Source organism: Ammospiza nelsoni, chromosome 2, assembly GCF_027579445.1.
Source record: "Ammospiza nelsoni isolate bAmmNel1 chromosome 2, bAmmNel1.pri, whole genome shotgun sequence".
In the NCBI taxonomy this organism is placed as follows: domain Eukaryota; kingdom Metazoa; phylum Chordata; class Aves; order Passeriformes; family Passerellidae; genus Ammospiza; species Ammospiza nelsoni.
The window spans coordinates 81175548-81191080 of NC_080634.1; the positions used below are offsets into that span (position 1 = coordinate 81175548).

Genomic DNA, 15533 nt, shown 5'->3' on the forward strand with positions numbered 1-15533 from the left:
TTCAGGTTGTAAATGCATACTTTATGTTTTCAGTTCTTAATTCAGTTGGATGTCTTCCAAAAGCAGATGGTTTCAGGTTATTAGTTCCTTCATTAAAAAAGTGATTGTCTGAAATCTGACCTGACTTTGGAATGATATTGACATACATCTTTGCTGCGTGTTCTCAGACTTCCCACAAGCAGGTTTTTATTTGAGCACTGACAATATGCACTACTCTTTTTGTCCTACAAAGCCATGAACACTTTTATAACTTGCTTCCTATGAAACAGATCTTTCTTATTGGATGAAAAGAAGTCTAAACAACATCCTTTTTCATTTGTATAGGGTGACTCTGCAGGTAGTAATATTCCCTGAGCAATTTTTTGTTTACCTTTGCTTAGGATCTATTCCTAAGGCTTTTCTCTAAGGCTGTCTGGACTCTCTGACTTCCTGACACACTGTTTCCTTTTTGTGTCTCTCCATTGTTGGTGCAATCTCTTTGAACTCCAGTCATTCTTCAGCTCTCTTCTCTGCTTTTCACCTTCATGTACAAATGTGCATTGGTTTCTCTGCTGCAGAGTATGACCCTCTTTAGTTATGTTGGCATTGCTGTGCAAGGGAGGTTTTTACCTTTAACTGGTTGCTTGTGTGACTGTGTATATATTATTTTAATACCTTCATAACTTCATTCCACTTCCTCTGTTTGCAAAAGTAAAATGGTGCATGCACCCTCACACACACATACACACACATATCCAGGCTCTGAAGCAAAGAAAAAGTGGGTTAAATAAAAATACATAATGAACAGTCCTATTTAGTGCTATCTTTTGACTGAGACCCCTTGTGGTAGTACTGATGAGGTCAGTTGGTGGAGTGAAAAAACCAAAGCCCCTCAATTGCAAGAGTTTGAAAGCACCTCTACATAATCCTGTACAAACCACAGAGATTGTTACTATGCAGCATTATCATGGATGAGCCACATACAGCCAATGCAGTTACAATGAAAACCAGAGGGAGGAATATTGCTTAAAGCAACTCACTTTTATTGACAGTGTACTGTAAGGCAAGGAAAAAATGTTTGCCAGATTTTTTAAAAAGAAGGCTTGCAGCAAGAATGATCTGCAGTTCAATGTATTATTGAACTGTCAGAGATACTCTCTTTTATAAATCCAATATTTGTCTTCCTGTTATATATACAAAAACTCAACTTAAACAAGCACAAAACAGAACAAAGTAATGGATTTGCATATGAAGTTTTGTTGATGGTTCATGATCTATTAAACAAGAGAATGCACATATTCTTTTACCACAGAGTTACAGTTGACTAGATTTAAACTTAAATATACCTCAAAACACATAAACCCCCCACAAAATACAGATAAGTTCAATACCATTATTCTAGAAAAAAAATCTAAACAATGTTCAACCATACAATGGGAAAAAACACTGACAGATGCCAAGAAAGCTGTATTTCATAGTCAAAACTAATTTTGCATTTTTGGTGAAGGCATCTGTGTGTTTTCACTGTTATATTCTGACCATTTTAGATTAATATCTTGGCCAGAAAAAATTTCAAAATACTGGCTTTTGTCTGTTTTTGAAAGGATATATTTTTGAAGTGGTGATGTAGATAAACTGTGAGCCTCTTACAAGATCTCACATCAGGCCATGTTAGAGCAAACTATCATTTCCATAGGAAACAATGGTGACAGAAAGGTCCCAGCTCTGCTAAAAACCTAGTCAGGGGCCAAGCAACAAAATCTGCAACTTCTTAGTTCTTCCCTGAGGGAAGGGCACAATTTTACCCCACATTTTTTGACAGCCTTAGATTTGGGAACTAGCGAACGTGGTTGTGTTTTGCGGCTCTCCTTCTCTGCGTCCATATCTGTACAGCATTGGCCTTTCACTGGAAAAGCTTTTATGAAAGGAGAGCTGCTTTTCACTGGCAATAATGTAGCGCTACTGGTGCCTGTGAAACAACTGAAGGCCAACATGCCAAACATGATGTGCTGGGATGAAAGGGACAAAGGTACTCAGCCACAGCACAGTGCCATGCCTCACCTTTGCAGGCCTGCAGCATGAGCAGTAACACGGGTAAGTAAAATTCTACCTATGCAGTCAAAACTGAATGTATTTTTAAAGACATACAATATTACTTTGTAATTAGAATCGCCAACATGCTAATTTTTATCACAGACAAGAAGAAATCCTTAGGAGTACACAAGAAAAATGGGACCCAATTAAAAGAAGAATAATGACACCACACATATATGTAGCCAGTGTATGCTGAAAATGAAGCATAAACACATGTTTTACATGTGAAAATCTTCTGCTGGATGCCTAAATGCACAGTTTTTAATGTATTTTTTTCCTTCCCCCCACCCCATTTTCTCTATGAAAATCAAGCTCTTTGAATAATTAACCAAACCTCAAAGATATTTACATTTTAAAAGCCAATTCTTCACCTTCTATTTTTAAAATAAGTAATCCTGTATCTTGCATATTTTAAAAAAAGGTCCAGTGAAAGCTTAGAATTGTAATTCAGTATCTGTACTTAGTAAAAATACTTCCCTTGAACATGAAGTCAGTGCTGACCTCTTCAGGTCATTTGTGAATAATAAAATTTTTCTAAAGAAATGTTACTAAGTAAGGAAAACAAAGCGAGAAGAAATACATTACCCCTGTATTGTAAAGTGTTGCCACTTTAAAGTATGGTAAAGGTTGAAGGAAAGCGCAGAGGTGTGTATATCAAATTTTCACTATGATTTTACAGAACACATGACACCTTTCAATGCTCTGTCTGCTAAAGGCATTATAGTCTTTCTGGCTTTGTTAGTACTGCCATAGTATACAAGTTTCTTAGAGTACAGTTAGTACCTACAGAAGTCAATTCTAACACAGAAGTGTGGGCTACACTTCATATGGCAGGAGGATAAGCGTAAGAGAAAATTTATGACATTGATTTTAAAGAATTCATACATCACAGCATCTTTAATTCAGCATAGAAAATTAGATTGTGACTGAAATTACTTAAATGCTTCTCAGATATCAAGAAGGTCCTCTCCACTCTCATCACTCTCCACAGTTAATTGTCTTGTCCACCATTTCTTGACTTCTGATCCACAGGAAGCAGCATCAGACATAGGATTAATTTTGCATGCAACAGATTTCATAGTTGAACGTCCACCAAAACGGAGGTTGACTGAAGACACTGAATGGCTTATTGGCTTGGGGGCTAGGAAATTAAACAGAAAGTTCAGAAAGTTCTGTATTAGAGATCTGCTTCTTGAACATTTTTGCTTAGAATTCAGGTATAGATATCTAGCTAGACTAGGGAACCTTTAAACTGATTTAGTTCAGAGAGGGTAGGACTTTGTTCTAATTTGTTTGTTTGTTTGTTTTCCCAGCTCCAGATGTTCACACTGCTCCCACTAATCTGCTGGCAGAGCAGTTTAACTGAGCAGTGCCTCATTTCCTTCTGCTGGGATAACTGATGCAAAAGATCTCTTCTTATCCAGCTAATTGCAACCTAAATGATTTAGGCAGAACTTACATGAGCTAAGCTGCTGGCAAAACAGTGAAAGTAGTAAATGTGAAGAAGGGGGGGTGGGGAGGTGCTTTTAGGATTGGCAGCTACATCTAGAAAGTGATACTTTACAATGGCCTAGGGGTTGAAACAGGTACAGGTTGCTGGTATGGCACATGTCTAGGTATATAAGCCCCACAACTGATCTTAATTATGCTATTCATGATCTTAAATACCTGTCTTTGCTGGACTGGAGGCTGACTACTTATAATATTGGGCTTGGAAATGACCCTCTTTTTTAGGACTATCCACTGAGAAATGTTCAAAACTGACACAGACCAGATCAGTGCTAAGAAAGGAAATCCTTAGCTATTAATTTTTTTAAGATTTCTCACTTGTAAAACCTGTGCAGTTGACTACAGGAGTATGACTCCTCCTTAGCATGTTTCCTCTCACTCTTTCTCTCTTTTCCAACAAAATGTTGATCTTTGCTGCTCATTGATATTTAAATGAAGTCATGGATTGAAAGCTTTCTATTAAACTATCCTGTTTCTTGGACAAGTACACTGGCAACAAAAATAGGGTCAATGGTAGTCCACAGAACAGCATTACTGTCCCTCCTGCTTCCACTTAGATATGATCAGGGTCTGAACAGTGGCAGCCTTTGAGGGCAGCACTCTGATTCAGAATAGGACTGACCGATGTAAAAGGTCCTGAGCCAATGTATGAAAAAGTAAAAAATGTAACCACTTCACAGGGCAATGCTTGAACCCATCCTCCAAACTTTCTGAATTGTGAAGAAAGGAAGAAACTGCTTTATTCCAACAGGCACGAGGACAGGAAGGCCCTGATGTGGGTGCAAGCAGCGGCCAGGAGGGAGAATTGTGAATCATGAAGCCTTTCTTGGCCTTGTTATTGCACAAGAGCAATTTTGCATGTGGGGACTTTACTGATAAACCTTTTTCACTTACCTGATGGCAAGCGCCACTGTCCAAATTTCCGCTGAGGTTTCCCAGCATCTCCAGCATCTTGTCTATAGCCACCTCTGTCAGAAAGTGTCGGGCTGAGGAGCTGCTGCTGGCTACTTGTCTGGACAGAGAAAAAGGAATCTCAGTTATAGCTCCCCTAGGTAACCCTAGAAGGGATACCTTTCTATTCTGTTTCAAGCTTTATCAATGAATACAAACAAAACATATTGTCATTGGTTAGGGCAGCATGCTTTCTGCTCTTTAATACCTCAGAAAACTATTACTAACACACAAAAGCAGAAAGGTCATGTGGGCTCCCAAAGGCATTTGTCCTGTTGAAGGGTATGAAATTATTCTCAGCCTACTACAACCATTGTGGAAAGCCCTTATGTTGTACCTTCTATATTTCCTATTCTGCTCAGAGGTCCCAGCATGCCCAGTGTTCTCCCTCTCAGTGTAAACACTACTTCAGAATGCCTGAACTGGAAAGCTTCACATCTCTAAGCCTGCACACAGCTCATGCAAGAGCTGAAAGCTGGGGCTGACAGAGTTGTACAGCTGAGATTGCCCTTTATGATAGCTAGACAGCTAAATATGTTGGGGAATTTCTGCCTTAGAACATCTTGCCTTAGAGCATCTGATGGCAAAGACTGAAACAAAACAAAGTATTATTTTTTAATTTTTTTTTCAGTTAAAAGGATGTTTAAAAAAGAACAAATAAGAAATATGGAAGTTTTCTGAATTTATTATGAGTGGTTGATAGTTTTCTGGATAACATACCTCTGGCTGTGCACTGTTATCTTGATTAAGAGCATTCATATCTTCACTTGGCTGTGTTGTCTCAATGCTGGGAGGATTCAGAAACCGGCTCAGCTCCTGCTGTTGGCTCTCTCGCAGGCTGTGGATAATGCTGCACGACTGCTGCTGTTTCTGTCAAGGTACAGTATGTGATGAAGAAAATGTTCTCATTGCTCTGTCACAACAAAGTGTTTGATTTTTTAAAAAAACAGTATTCCAAATACTTAACTGAACAGTGAGCACCAGCTGCAAGTTCCAGGTGCATCAATAAAGATCCATGTATTAGATGTTGCTATTTAAATAAAGTGAATTCTAGCATATTTCTAACCTTTAGGGAATAGAGGATGAAATTTATGAACTACATTAAGTGGAAGGCACATTGCTCAATCCTTGATTTAAACCTTTAAACACATACAAAGAGTTTAAACGCATACAAAGTTTTGAATTTATCATTTAAAATTTCTTGCAAAGAAAAAGAAATGAGGAAATTGATAGAGATTCACAGAGAATTACATAGATTCATAGGGAACTACATGAATGTAATGAAAAAATTCTGATTTCTTTCATAGGCTTTGGAGAGATCCATCAATAAAACTGAATAAAAAAGTAGTGAAAACCTTGGGACTAAGTATAGATTTACAGTACAAATAGAAAAACAAACCTACTACCATTACAATTTTACAATCTAATTTTCTTTTAAATTAAAATAAACAGCACTTAGGAAAGTTTCACTTTCCTGGGTAATTTTCACATGGTCCCTCTAGGGAGACTTAGAGAATAACAAGAGAATTTTAAAATATATCTTAACTTCCATAATTACATTCAGTTTATAAAAGGTTCATAGAATGTGAAATGATCTGAACCATATTATTAGAGTGAAATGAATAGCATATTTACTTTATCATAGTGTAGTTTGATATCATAATGAAATGAACAACAGAGTTGAACAAACCCAGAACTGAGAGCTGAGATTAAATTTACTGCCATTATTATCACAGAGATGAAATCAAAATGAAACTATGTATCATTGAACCCTGATGTTTCAGCTGGAATGTACATCATATTCAAAATATCCAGCTAAGTATTTGTATAAATTTACAAACAGAAGACAGACGCCATGATGACAAATCACTATGGAAAATCTTCTATCACAAGAAGTAATTTTTTATAAAAATAAAAAATATATATGTCAAAACCTGGAGTCAGACTCATACTTGCTGAAAAATCAGTCATCAATGCAACCATGTTGTGACTTGGTCCATACACCTGCTTTCCATGTAGACACTGCTCATGTGCACACACAGTAACTGTAATGGCTCACTCAAATGATTTATCTTAATACAGGCTCCATCTGGATAGCCATCTACAGGTTTCTCATCTGCCAGCAGAGGCAAGGAAATTATAGAATTACATTATGTGAGGAAGGATTAGGCCTATAAAATTCCATCTAATTGTTTTTTTTTCTTAATTCCTTTGACTTTGGTCTGTGCATATGCATCTTCCTGTATTGAAAAGACAGATAAAGTCTGGAAAGGAATATAGTTTTTGCCTTCAAAAGAGGCTTATTTTTGTAGCACTGTAGAGCCACAACAAACAGCTCTGTTTTTGTAGAGCTGTAACAAACTTTTTTTTGCTCAGTTAGCAACTGCTACATACTTCAAATAAGTATTATCATGACTCCAAATTAAATGAAGCATAGGGACACAGATTCCAGCATTGTTGAGCAGTTCAATTGATGCAACCATTTAGATACTGCTTTAGCTTGACTTACTGCTCTGATTCGCTTTAAGCACTTTTTCAGCCACATTCGTATGGTCTGTTTGGCCACCTCCTCTTCTATGGTATATTCCAGTTGCTCCCTGGCAAGCAGCTCTTCCAGTTGAAGACTTTTTCTGATATCAACGGACCTGTATGAAAGCATGCTGGAAGAAAAACAATTAATTTATATTTAAATTCTGGTGTCTTTGCATTTTTTAGAGAATCAAATCTCATACTTAAGACCTTGGTGCAAAAATACATAATTCAGGTGTGCACAGTAAATTCACATTTGAAGCTAAAAAAAAATTGCTGAGATGATTCTAGAAGAGGCTTACTGTGCTCAAAACAAAGACCTTATTGCTAACATCCACCTCTCCAGTAGGTGAACTGCTGAACTGTAAGCAATTAGGGCATTTGTGATGGTTTGGGTTTTTTCCCTCCCTAAGTGTTTACGCTTGGATAATGTTCCCATATCTATTTTATTTCTAGTCAGGCTCACTGTCATGTTGCTTCACTTGAAGGTACATTTCACTAGTTGGGATACAAGAGGAGTATGTCACTGTAGTTTGTGACAAACCTCCTGCAATGAAAATGTTAAAATTACTTAGAGCTGATTCCCTAGGACCTGTGTTTTCCATCACTAATATTTTTGTAGGGAAAAAAAAGGAAATCTAATTTTTGTAAAACATTTAAAATTACAGTGCCTCTCACTACCAGTCTTGCCTTCTCCCGAGCCTAAGTGCTACCTGATAGCCTGGAAAGAAACACAGGCTGTTATACCTGTTCTAAAAATGTGGAGAAAATCTCAGTGTACCTGAGCACGTCGTGAAAAGTGACATCGCCGCCGTTGTGGAGCCGCTCCATTTCATAGCACATGTGCTTGAACAGCAGCTTGTCCTTGTCGAGATCCACCTCCAGCCTGCCTCGCAGAAGCCTCAGCAGGAATTTCACTCGGAAAGTAGGGATTACACCCTGTGTTAAATTACACAATTGATGGTAAATTATTGCTGTGATCTCACAACCAACTCAGACATTCAACTTGATCACTGAGAGAAAAACTATTTCTCCTAGCATATTTAAGTCACTGTGAACTCATTGCCGAAGAATGTGCACACTCAGCCAGTTCTTCAGCAAATTCACAGAAGTCTTTGTGATTATTTGACTCATATACAATGAGAATCTATGCCGTTCATTTTGCCAGAATTTTTCAAAATTGCTTGGGGATTTAGTTTCCCCATTTGCATTCATCTGTAATTAGAATCATATTCCCAAAGAGCTGCCTCTGTAAAATGGAAGTTAGACCATAGTTTAAACACTCATAGGCATGTCTATAATTTGTTGTAAACCTGTGCCCTTCTCTGTGCATCTCTAAATGAGCAAGAGAATGTTGAGAGTTTACTGGCTTTTTAAAGATTATCTGCTCTAAGAGGCAGCACATCCTGCACTTTTGGTGACAACTTCTATCTGTTGCTACAAAATTAAAACTGGGTGTACTTCCCTCTAAAACTGTGGTATTCACAATCTTCAAATATCTTTTGTTCTGTTAAATGAGCCTCATCAGAACGATTTTTGCTGTAAGGTTCTCCACATCAAAGAGATTCTGTCAGTGCTGGGTACCATGGATTCAGAACTTTCTTACCCTCATGAGTACAGGCTGCAGCTTCCCTCTCCAGCACAGCCATGAGCCAACTACAGACAACCAACTACTTTCACAATAATGTTGTTCACACTCAAGTATCAATGATGTCATGAATCATTCAGATTATGATTTAATTTGTGTGGGCATCTGAGCAGCTCAGTCTCCCAGATGTTATTCTCATTTCAGAATCACAGAATGGTTGAGGTTGGAAGGAAACTCTGGACCTCACCTTGTCTCACCTCTCTGCTTAATCAGGGTCTCCTAAAGTCAGGATCAGGTCCAGATGGCTTTGAATATCTCCAAGGATGGAGACTCCACAAACACCCTAGGAAAACCTAGGCCACTACTCAGTCGCCATCACAGTGACAAACAGTTCCCTGATGTTGAGAGGCAGCTCTTGTGTTTCAGGCTGTGCCCGTTGCCTCGAGCCCTGTCACTGGGCATCCCTGAGCTGAGCCTGGCTCTGTCCTCTTTGCACCCTCCCTGCAGGTGTTTATACACATTGATGGGATTACCCTAAACCTTCTCCAGGCTGAACAGTGCCAATTTTCTCAGCCTTTCCTCTCAGGAGACTGCTCCAGTCTCTTCATCATCTTTGTGTCCCTTTGTTGGACTCTCTCCACTATGTCCATGTCTCTGTGTACAGGAGAGCCCAGAACCAAACCAGGATTCCAGCTGTGGCCTCACCAGTGCTGAGCAGAGCAAAAGGACCCTCTCTGCCTTGGTCTGCCAGCAATACTTTGTCTAATGCTGCCCAGGATACCATTGGGAAACGATGGCTCATGTTCAGCTTGGTGTCCACTGGGGCCCCCAGGTCTTTTACTGCCAAGCTGCTTTCCAGCTGCGTGGCCTAAGCAGGTACTGTGCCTTGGTTTATTCTTCTCCAGGTGCAAGACATGGCAGTTTTCCTAACTGAACTTCATGAGGCTTCTGAGCCCACTTCTCCAGCCTGTGAGGGTCCCTCTGGATGGCAGCACGACTCTGTGGCATATCAGCCACTCTGCCCAGCTTGATGTCATCAGAAAATGTGCTGTGGGTGCTCTCTGCCACTCTGTCTGTGTCATAAATGAGGATATTGAGCAGGACTGGAGCCAATATTGACCCCTGGGGCATACAAGGAGTTCCTGGTATCCAACTAGAACCTGTCCTGCCCACCCTCACCCTCTGAGCCTGCCTATGCAGACAGTTTTCAGTCCACTTCATCTCACCCAGCCCATACTTGATTAGCCGCCCCATAAGAATTTTGCAGTGCTGAAATCTCAGCAAAGATCTTCTGAAAATCAGGCACAAAAAATGGATATGAATCTGTAGACTTCCAAGGGAACAACTCTCAGGGAGCTGGGAGGAAAGATGCTATTATATTGATCCTATAAATAGGTATGTTTGTTTGTAAAACTGCTATTAGAAGCACTTCACAGAATACAAGTTAATATCCGAAGGGCCACGAACAACATTAGATCATGCTCACATCTCAAATTTGAACAGTAACTGCTCAAGAGAATTTTGTCACACATTTCCTCCCTCATTTTCCTTTTCAAGAAAAACTGGAAGTTACTGTATCTCTTCCTATTATCAAGAGATTATTATTTCTTACCTCTCTTTTGTCATCAACCATGTTCCATATAATTTGAAAATGCCTTAGGTCATTATAACTTAAAAGCTGATCTTCTTCAGTTGAGTAAAACAATGAGAAATTCTCCACAATGATAGCTGAAAACCACAAGAATATACACCTTAAAGAAATCCTGTAGTTACATTGTAACATCTAGTTCTGTTGTGCAAACTCCATATTAACAAATGCCTGTATGCTAAGACAAAGATTTTGAAAGCATAATATACTGTCTTGCCACACCAATATTCACGATGCTTTTTAAAAACTGTATCTTAAATGCTGGTGAGATGCCTAATCTAACATCTAAGATCAATTAAGTGAATTCCAATGATGTTTGAACAAAGGTTAACTGAAGAAATAAGAGCTGAGAAAACAGTGTTCTGTAGGGCAACTCTACTCTACAAATAGAAAATATCTCTTTGTTCCAAAAGATTTCCTTCCCAAACTTCCTGAGATTTAGCCAAAGAAGTATCAAAATCATTATGTGCATGCAAGGTAACGCTGAAGGTACAAGGTAGCCTCATACTGAACAGCACAACAGCCTCACATCTAACATACTACATGCCAAGATGTACCTTGTTGGTATTAATGTCTATTTTCACTTACCAACAAGCAAATTTAGCATAATGTATGCAATGATGACATAGAAAGAACAGAAATACATAAGAGCACCAGCATAATTTCCACAGTCTGTTTTCCAGTAGGTGCTGTTATCTGGTGTACAAAATGGAGGCTGAACCTTCAAAACAAAAGAAAACAAAGTAAAAAAAAATTATAATAATCAATCTAATATTTAAGACTATTATTTTTTAAGGCTTCCCAATTAGGGAATAATACTGTGAGCATTACTGTGGGCAGGTTGTTTCTCTTCCATTAGTAGACAGAAACCAGGAAAGAGAGAGAGTTATGACAAAAAAGGCTGGGGCATAGATCTTACCACCATATAAAGGGCACATTGTGCATTATGCCATTATACAGGAACAAACTGGTTCTTTGAAGCACAGTGATTTTCAAAATGTTTCTTCCCAGCTCATTAATTTTAAAAAGGAGAGGCATATGATCTTCCTTGCAATGGAAAGCACAGACAAACATTTACTTGGGCAAAATATAATGATTCAAGGAGGAATTCTGAGGTCATCCAGACTATCATTCACATGGAATAAGCCAATGTGCAGGAATCAAAGACAAGGTAAATCAGAAAAGACACCTTGCCCCAGTCAAAGCAGAGATAATAGTGAAAAAGTGACTTACTGCATTTCTGATTTTGAAACCATCTGTTTATTTTTGGGTTTAAATCATCTAATGGCCCAGCTCTATGAAATATTACTCTGTGAGTATGAGACTGGAACTGCAATTTGTGCATCATATTCTGAAGTTTAGTGAAAATTATTTTCTTGAAGAGATAAAGGCAAGCCCAGCATTCCTTGTACAAAGTTATGATACTGAAAACAGTTTGAGATAGAGTGGTATCTTTCATTTCTTGTCTACTTATCTCTGGCAGTATTGTAATTACCATGCAGTCATGCATAATTTTGTTCCAGTCTTCTCCAGTAACTATCCTGAAGAGTACAGTAATAGCCTTGCCAGCTGATGAAAAATTTGCATGTCTGTTTTAAAAAGAGAGAGAGAGAAAGATTGAGAGTGAGAGATCATTTCACTTCCCAGAATTAAAATGTTGGCAAGAAAAAAAAAATTCCATTTTCTACTGTTCTTCTCTTTTAAACTAAAAATAATTACAGTATTATTTGAATGACCCCATTGAATTATTTATTTAATGACATAAGATACAATAACTGAACTCTAGCTTAGAAGAGGTCTGAGTATTTTAGCTCATTTTATCAGAGAACTAAAGAAAACTCAAGGCCAGGTCCCATTTCCTGTCTCCATTTTCTTCTGTAAGAAGATGGATGATGACTGGGAAATCTCCAGCTAATGGCCATTCAAAGAACTGCCTCCCTTCTGTATCACCTATGGGTTCTGTATCAGCTATATGGATCCTGTTCCTGGGTGATGCCAGCAGGATGCAGTAGGCACACTGTGTTTCAGCCTCTTGTGGGCTAGTACAGTACTGCTTGCATCATACTTCAGCTGGCATAACGAAGAGCAGCTCTGTCTGCTCTGGGTTGGAGCAGGTGTCATTTGTCCAATGCACAAAGACTGGAAAGATGGCTCAGTGTCTCCTATCAGAAATTCTGTTTAGAGCTCTTCAGCCAGATCTGCAGTTCTGTTTTTTTACCACAGATAAACTTCTCTAGCAGATGTGATTTCCTCAGGCTGTTTAAAGAACATCCCTGTGAGGTGGGAATTCCATACTGTACCTGTTAATGTTCTCTCCGTATTTCACTGTACCAAATAACACCACTCCAGCAAAAGCATAACAAAGAAGCAGTAAGAACATGCCCACTATGATGAAGAAACTCTTGTACATGCTGACAACCACAGTCAGGAGAAGCATTTTCAGTGTTACCTGGAAAGACAGAGAAAAAGCAATCCATGACAGCATTCAGGAAAGCAAAGACAAAACATAAACGTGAGTTCTTGCACTTGCCATTTTGACAACAAATCCTTTCTTTAGACACATTCATTAGTGGATGAGCTCAGTAAAATGGTACATTATGAATGTGATTTGAACTGTGTTTGCTTTTACTTGTTACAGACATCAGCATATCTTCCTCATTTACAAGGTCAAGATGTTGCTCCTGGGAAAGTAATACAGGATAACACAGTGCAGGATATTACAGTGATGGTACAGGATAAGCTTAACTATAATATCCCAGGATCAGTATTCTCCTGAAGTATCAGCATTGTCACTGCATGAACAGTGGTGCAGTAAGCTACTCTGGGCTTATCTAAAAGTGATCCTAAATGTTAGACAGAAATCACAGATGCTGCTGCCTACCTAAAGGAATACTTTCACATACAGAGAAAAAGATTTTCTTAAGATCAGTACAGCTTCTTTAAGCCAGTAATTTCTCACGGGAGTTTGTGAAAGACCAGGAAAACCTTCCAGAAGCCTTCCAGTACCTAAGTGGGGGTGACAAGAGAGCTGGAGAGGGACTTTTTCCAAGAGCATATAGTGACTGAACAAGAGTAAGAGGTTTTAAACTGAAAGAGGTGAGGTTTAGATTTGGAATTGGGAAGAAATTCATCGTGAGGGTGGTGAGGCACTGGAACAAGTTGCCCAAACGAGCTCTGGACACTCCATTCCTGGAAGTGTTCAAGGACAGGTTGAATGGGGTTTTGAGTAACTGGGTCAAGTATCAGGTGCCTTTGCCCATGGCAGAGGTGTTGGAATGAGATGATCTTCAGGGTCCCTTCCAAACCAAACCACTCTGTGAGTCTATGATTCCGCAAAGTTGGCCAAAGAACACAAAATGAGAGCATAATTTTGAAAATTTCATAGGCTGTGTGCCTTGATAATAGATATTACTTTTCCATGTATGTATATTTTACATTTTACTCTTGATGAATTTATTGCCCTAGATTGTCCTAACACTTTTAAAAACTTTGGATATGATAAAAAATTCCCTTTAATGGTACTGAGGGTGTTACTTTTCTTTATAATCATGCCAAATTCCTGCTGACCTTTAGTCACCACATTGCATTAGGATGGGTAAATTAGTGAAACTGATACAGCTGGTAACATGAAAGTACAAATGACTAGGTTAAAATCTTGAAAAAAACTTTAGAATCAATCAGAAAGCTTTGAAGGCAATCACTTGGTCTGGCTGCATAGGAGAAGCAAGGATTTTTCATTTGACGTCGAAGGCTCAACAAGTTCTGTGTAGTTTAATTTAAAGAAAACTTTTTATCTTTAATGAACAAACCCTTTGACTTACTGTTCTTAACCCTGGCAACCTAGTACAGCAGTTTTTTCATCACATTTACTTTAATATGTCAGACTTCATAGAAAATATTTGGATAGTCTAAGAAGTTCTACAGCAAGGGAATGCAGTGTCACCACTTGTTAAATAAATGTGTTTGTTCTCTGCTTATGCTTATTCTGCCAGTCTACTCTCAATTATACCAGAAGAAATCCAAACACAAAAGAAATGTAAACTTGAGAAGTGACTTTCTTTGTCACCATCCCAGTGTTTTCAGAAGAACATCTTGGCCCAAAATTGTTTTTAAATGGAATATAAATCCTTTATTGTGACAAGACATACATTGTAGAGACAAAAGACACAGACCTGTATGCTGGAAAAAGAAACTTTTTAAAGACAGCACTATCATAATAAGATGATGCATTCAACCACCAATACAATAGTCTCACAGTGAAAATAAAAAAACAGCATGCCCATCACACCTCAGCTGAAACGGAAAGGGCTGAAAGTAGCACAGTGAATGTTCAGAATTGTAGAGAGCATTTTTAAAAGCTGTGGTATTGCAGCTGCACTTTGTTTTCTGAAAAATTCAGCTTTTCCAATAACCATAGAACTATTACACAATCTACTTAAAATCCTGACATTTTAAATATAGCATGTAAAGTTGCAGACTGCTGTTTGGGTGTTTGAATTTTTTTTTTTTTTTTTGCCTAGAAAACAGAGCCTTACAGAATTTGCATGAGAGATGCACTGCATCTAGTCCTTTAATCTATATATGAGCACTGCAGTAATTGTAGTTCCTAATTTATACTTACATGTTTTCCACAAATGGAGAAAAACCTGAAGACAATTACACATGCCCCCATCATGTATGTGTATGCATTCTGGAACACAAACACAAAAGAATTAAAACATGGTCCCCTAGGAATCTCTTGAACAAATCATGATAACAGATTTTTTAGTAATATAGGGCAGTCCCCATATGAAATAAGAGAAATTATAAATGATTAGCAACAACATAAAGAACTCACACCCAATCTCCCCACAGATCAAGCCAAAACCCCTTCAGTCCTATATTAATTATGTCCATCAGGCTTGGTGTACTTGTCCAGGAAGCTGCTGGATTACAGAAATTCCTCAGGTCTTCCAAGCTATTTAGTAACATGGAGAAACTGTGAATGTCATGGCAAAATGATTAATCACATGAAACAGGTTTTCCTTCAAAGAGAACATGGGGCAGACAAGAGAAAATCCTGCAGACATTATAGGGTTGTGACTTTGGCAACTTGTGAATATGACAATTATCAACCATCCCTTCTTCTTCCCCTGTAAATAAAGAAACTAGGAGTGCAGTTAAATTTTAAAAATTGGTATGAAATGAAGGGAGAGCTGATTTTCTCCTCTCTCTCCTTCACATCTTCATGAATTA

General features: G+C 38.4%; 1 protein-coding gene across 3 annotated transcripts in view; it reads right to left on the reverse strand.

The window, feature by feature from the left end:
- Positions 1-1001: 1001 nt before the first annotated feature.
- Positions 1002-15533, reverse strand: part of NALCN (sodium leak channel, non-selective) — a 222706-nt gene continuing 208174 nt past the window's right edge. For all 3 annotated transcript variants that reach the window (XM_059493793.1, XM_059493794.1, XM_059493792.1), the window contains 10 exons: positions 14920-14988; positions 12599-12747; positions 11794-11887; positions 10887-11019; positions 10263-10378; positions 7844-8001; positions 7043-7193; positions 5254-5403; positions 4477-4594; positions 1002-3214 (listed from right to left, as the gene is read on the reverse strand). In XM_059493793.1, the coding sequence (XP_059349776.1) occupies positions 3021-3214; positions 4477-4594; positions 5254-5403; positions 7043-7193; positions 7844-8001; positions 10263-10378; positions 10887-11019; positions 11794-11887; positions 12599-12747; positions 14920-14988 (1332 nt within the window). In that variant the 3' untranslated portion in view covers positions 1002-3020. The remainder of the gene's footprint in view (positions 3215-4476; positions 4595-5253; positions 5404-7042; positions 7194-7843; positions 8002-10262; positions 10379-10886; positions 11020-11793; positions 11888-12598; positions 12748-14919; positions 14989-15533) is intronic.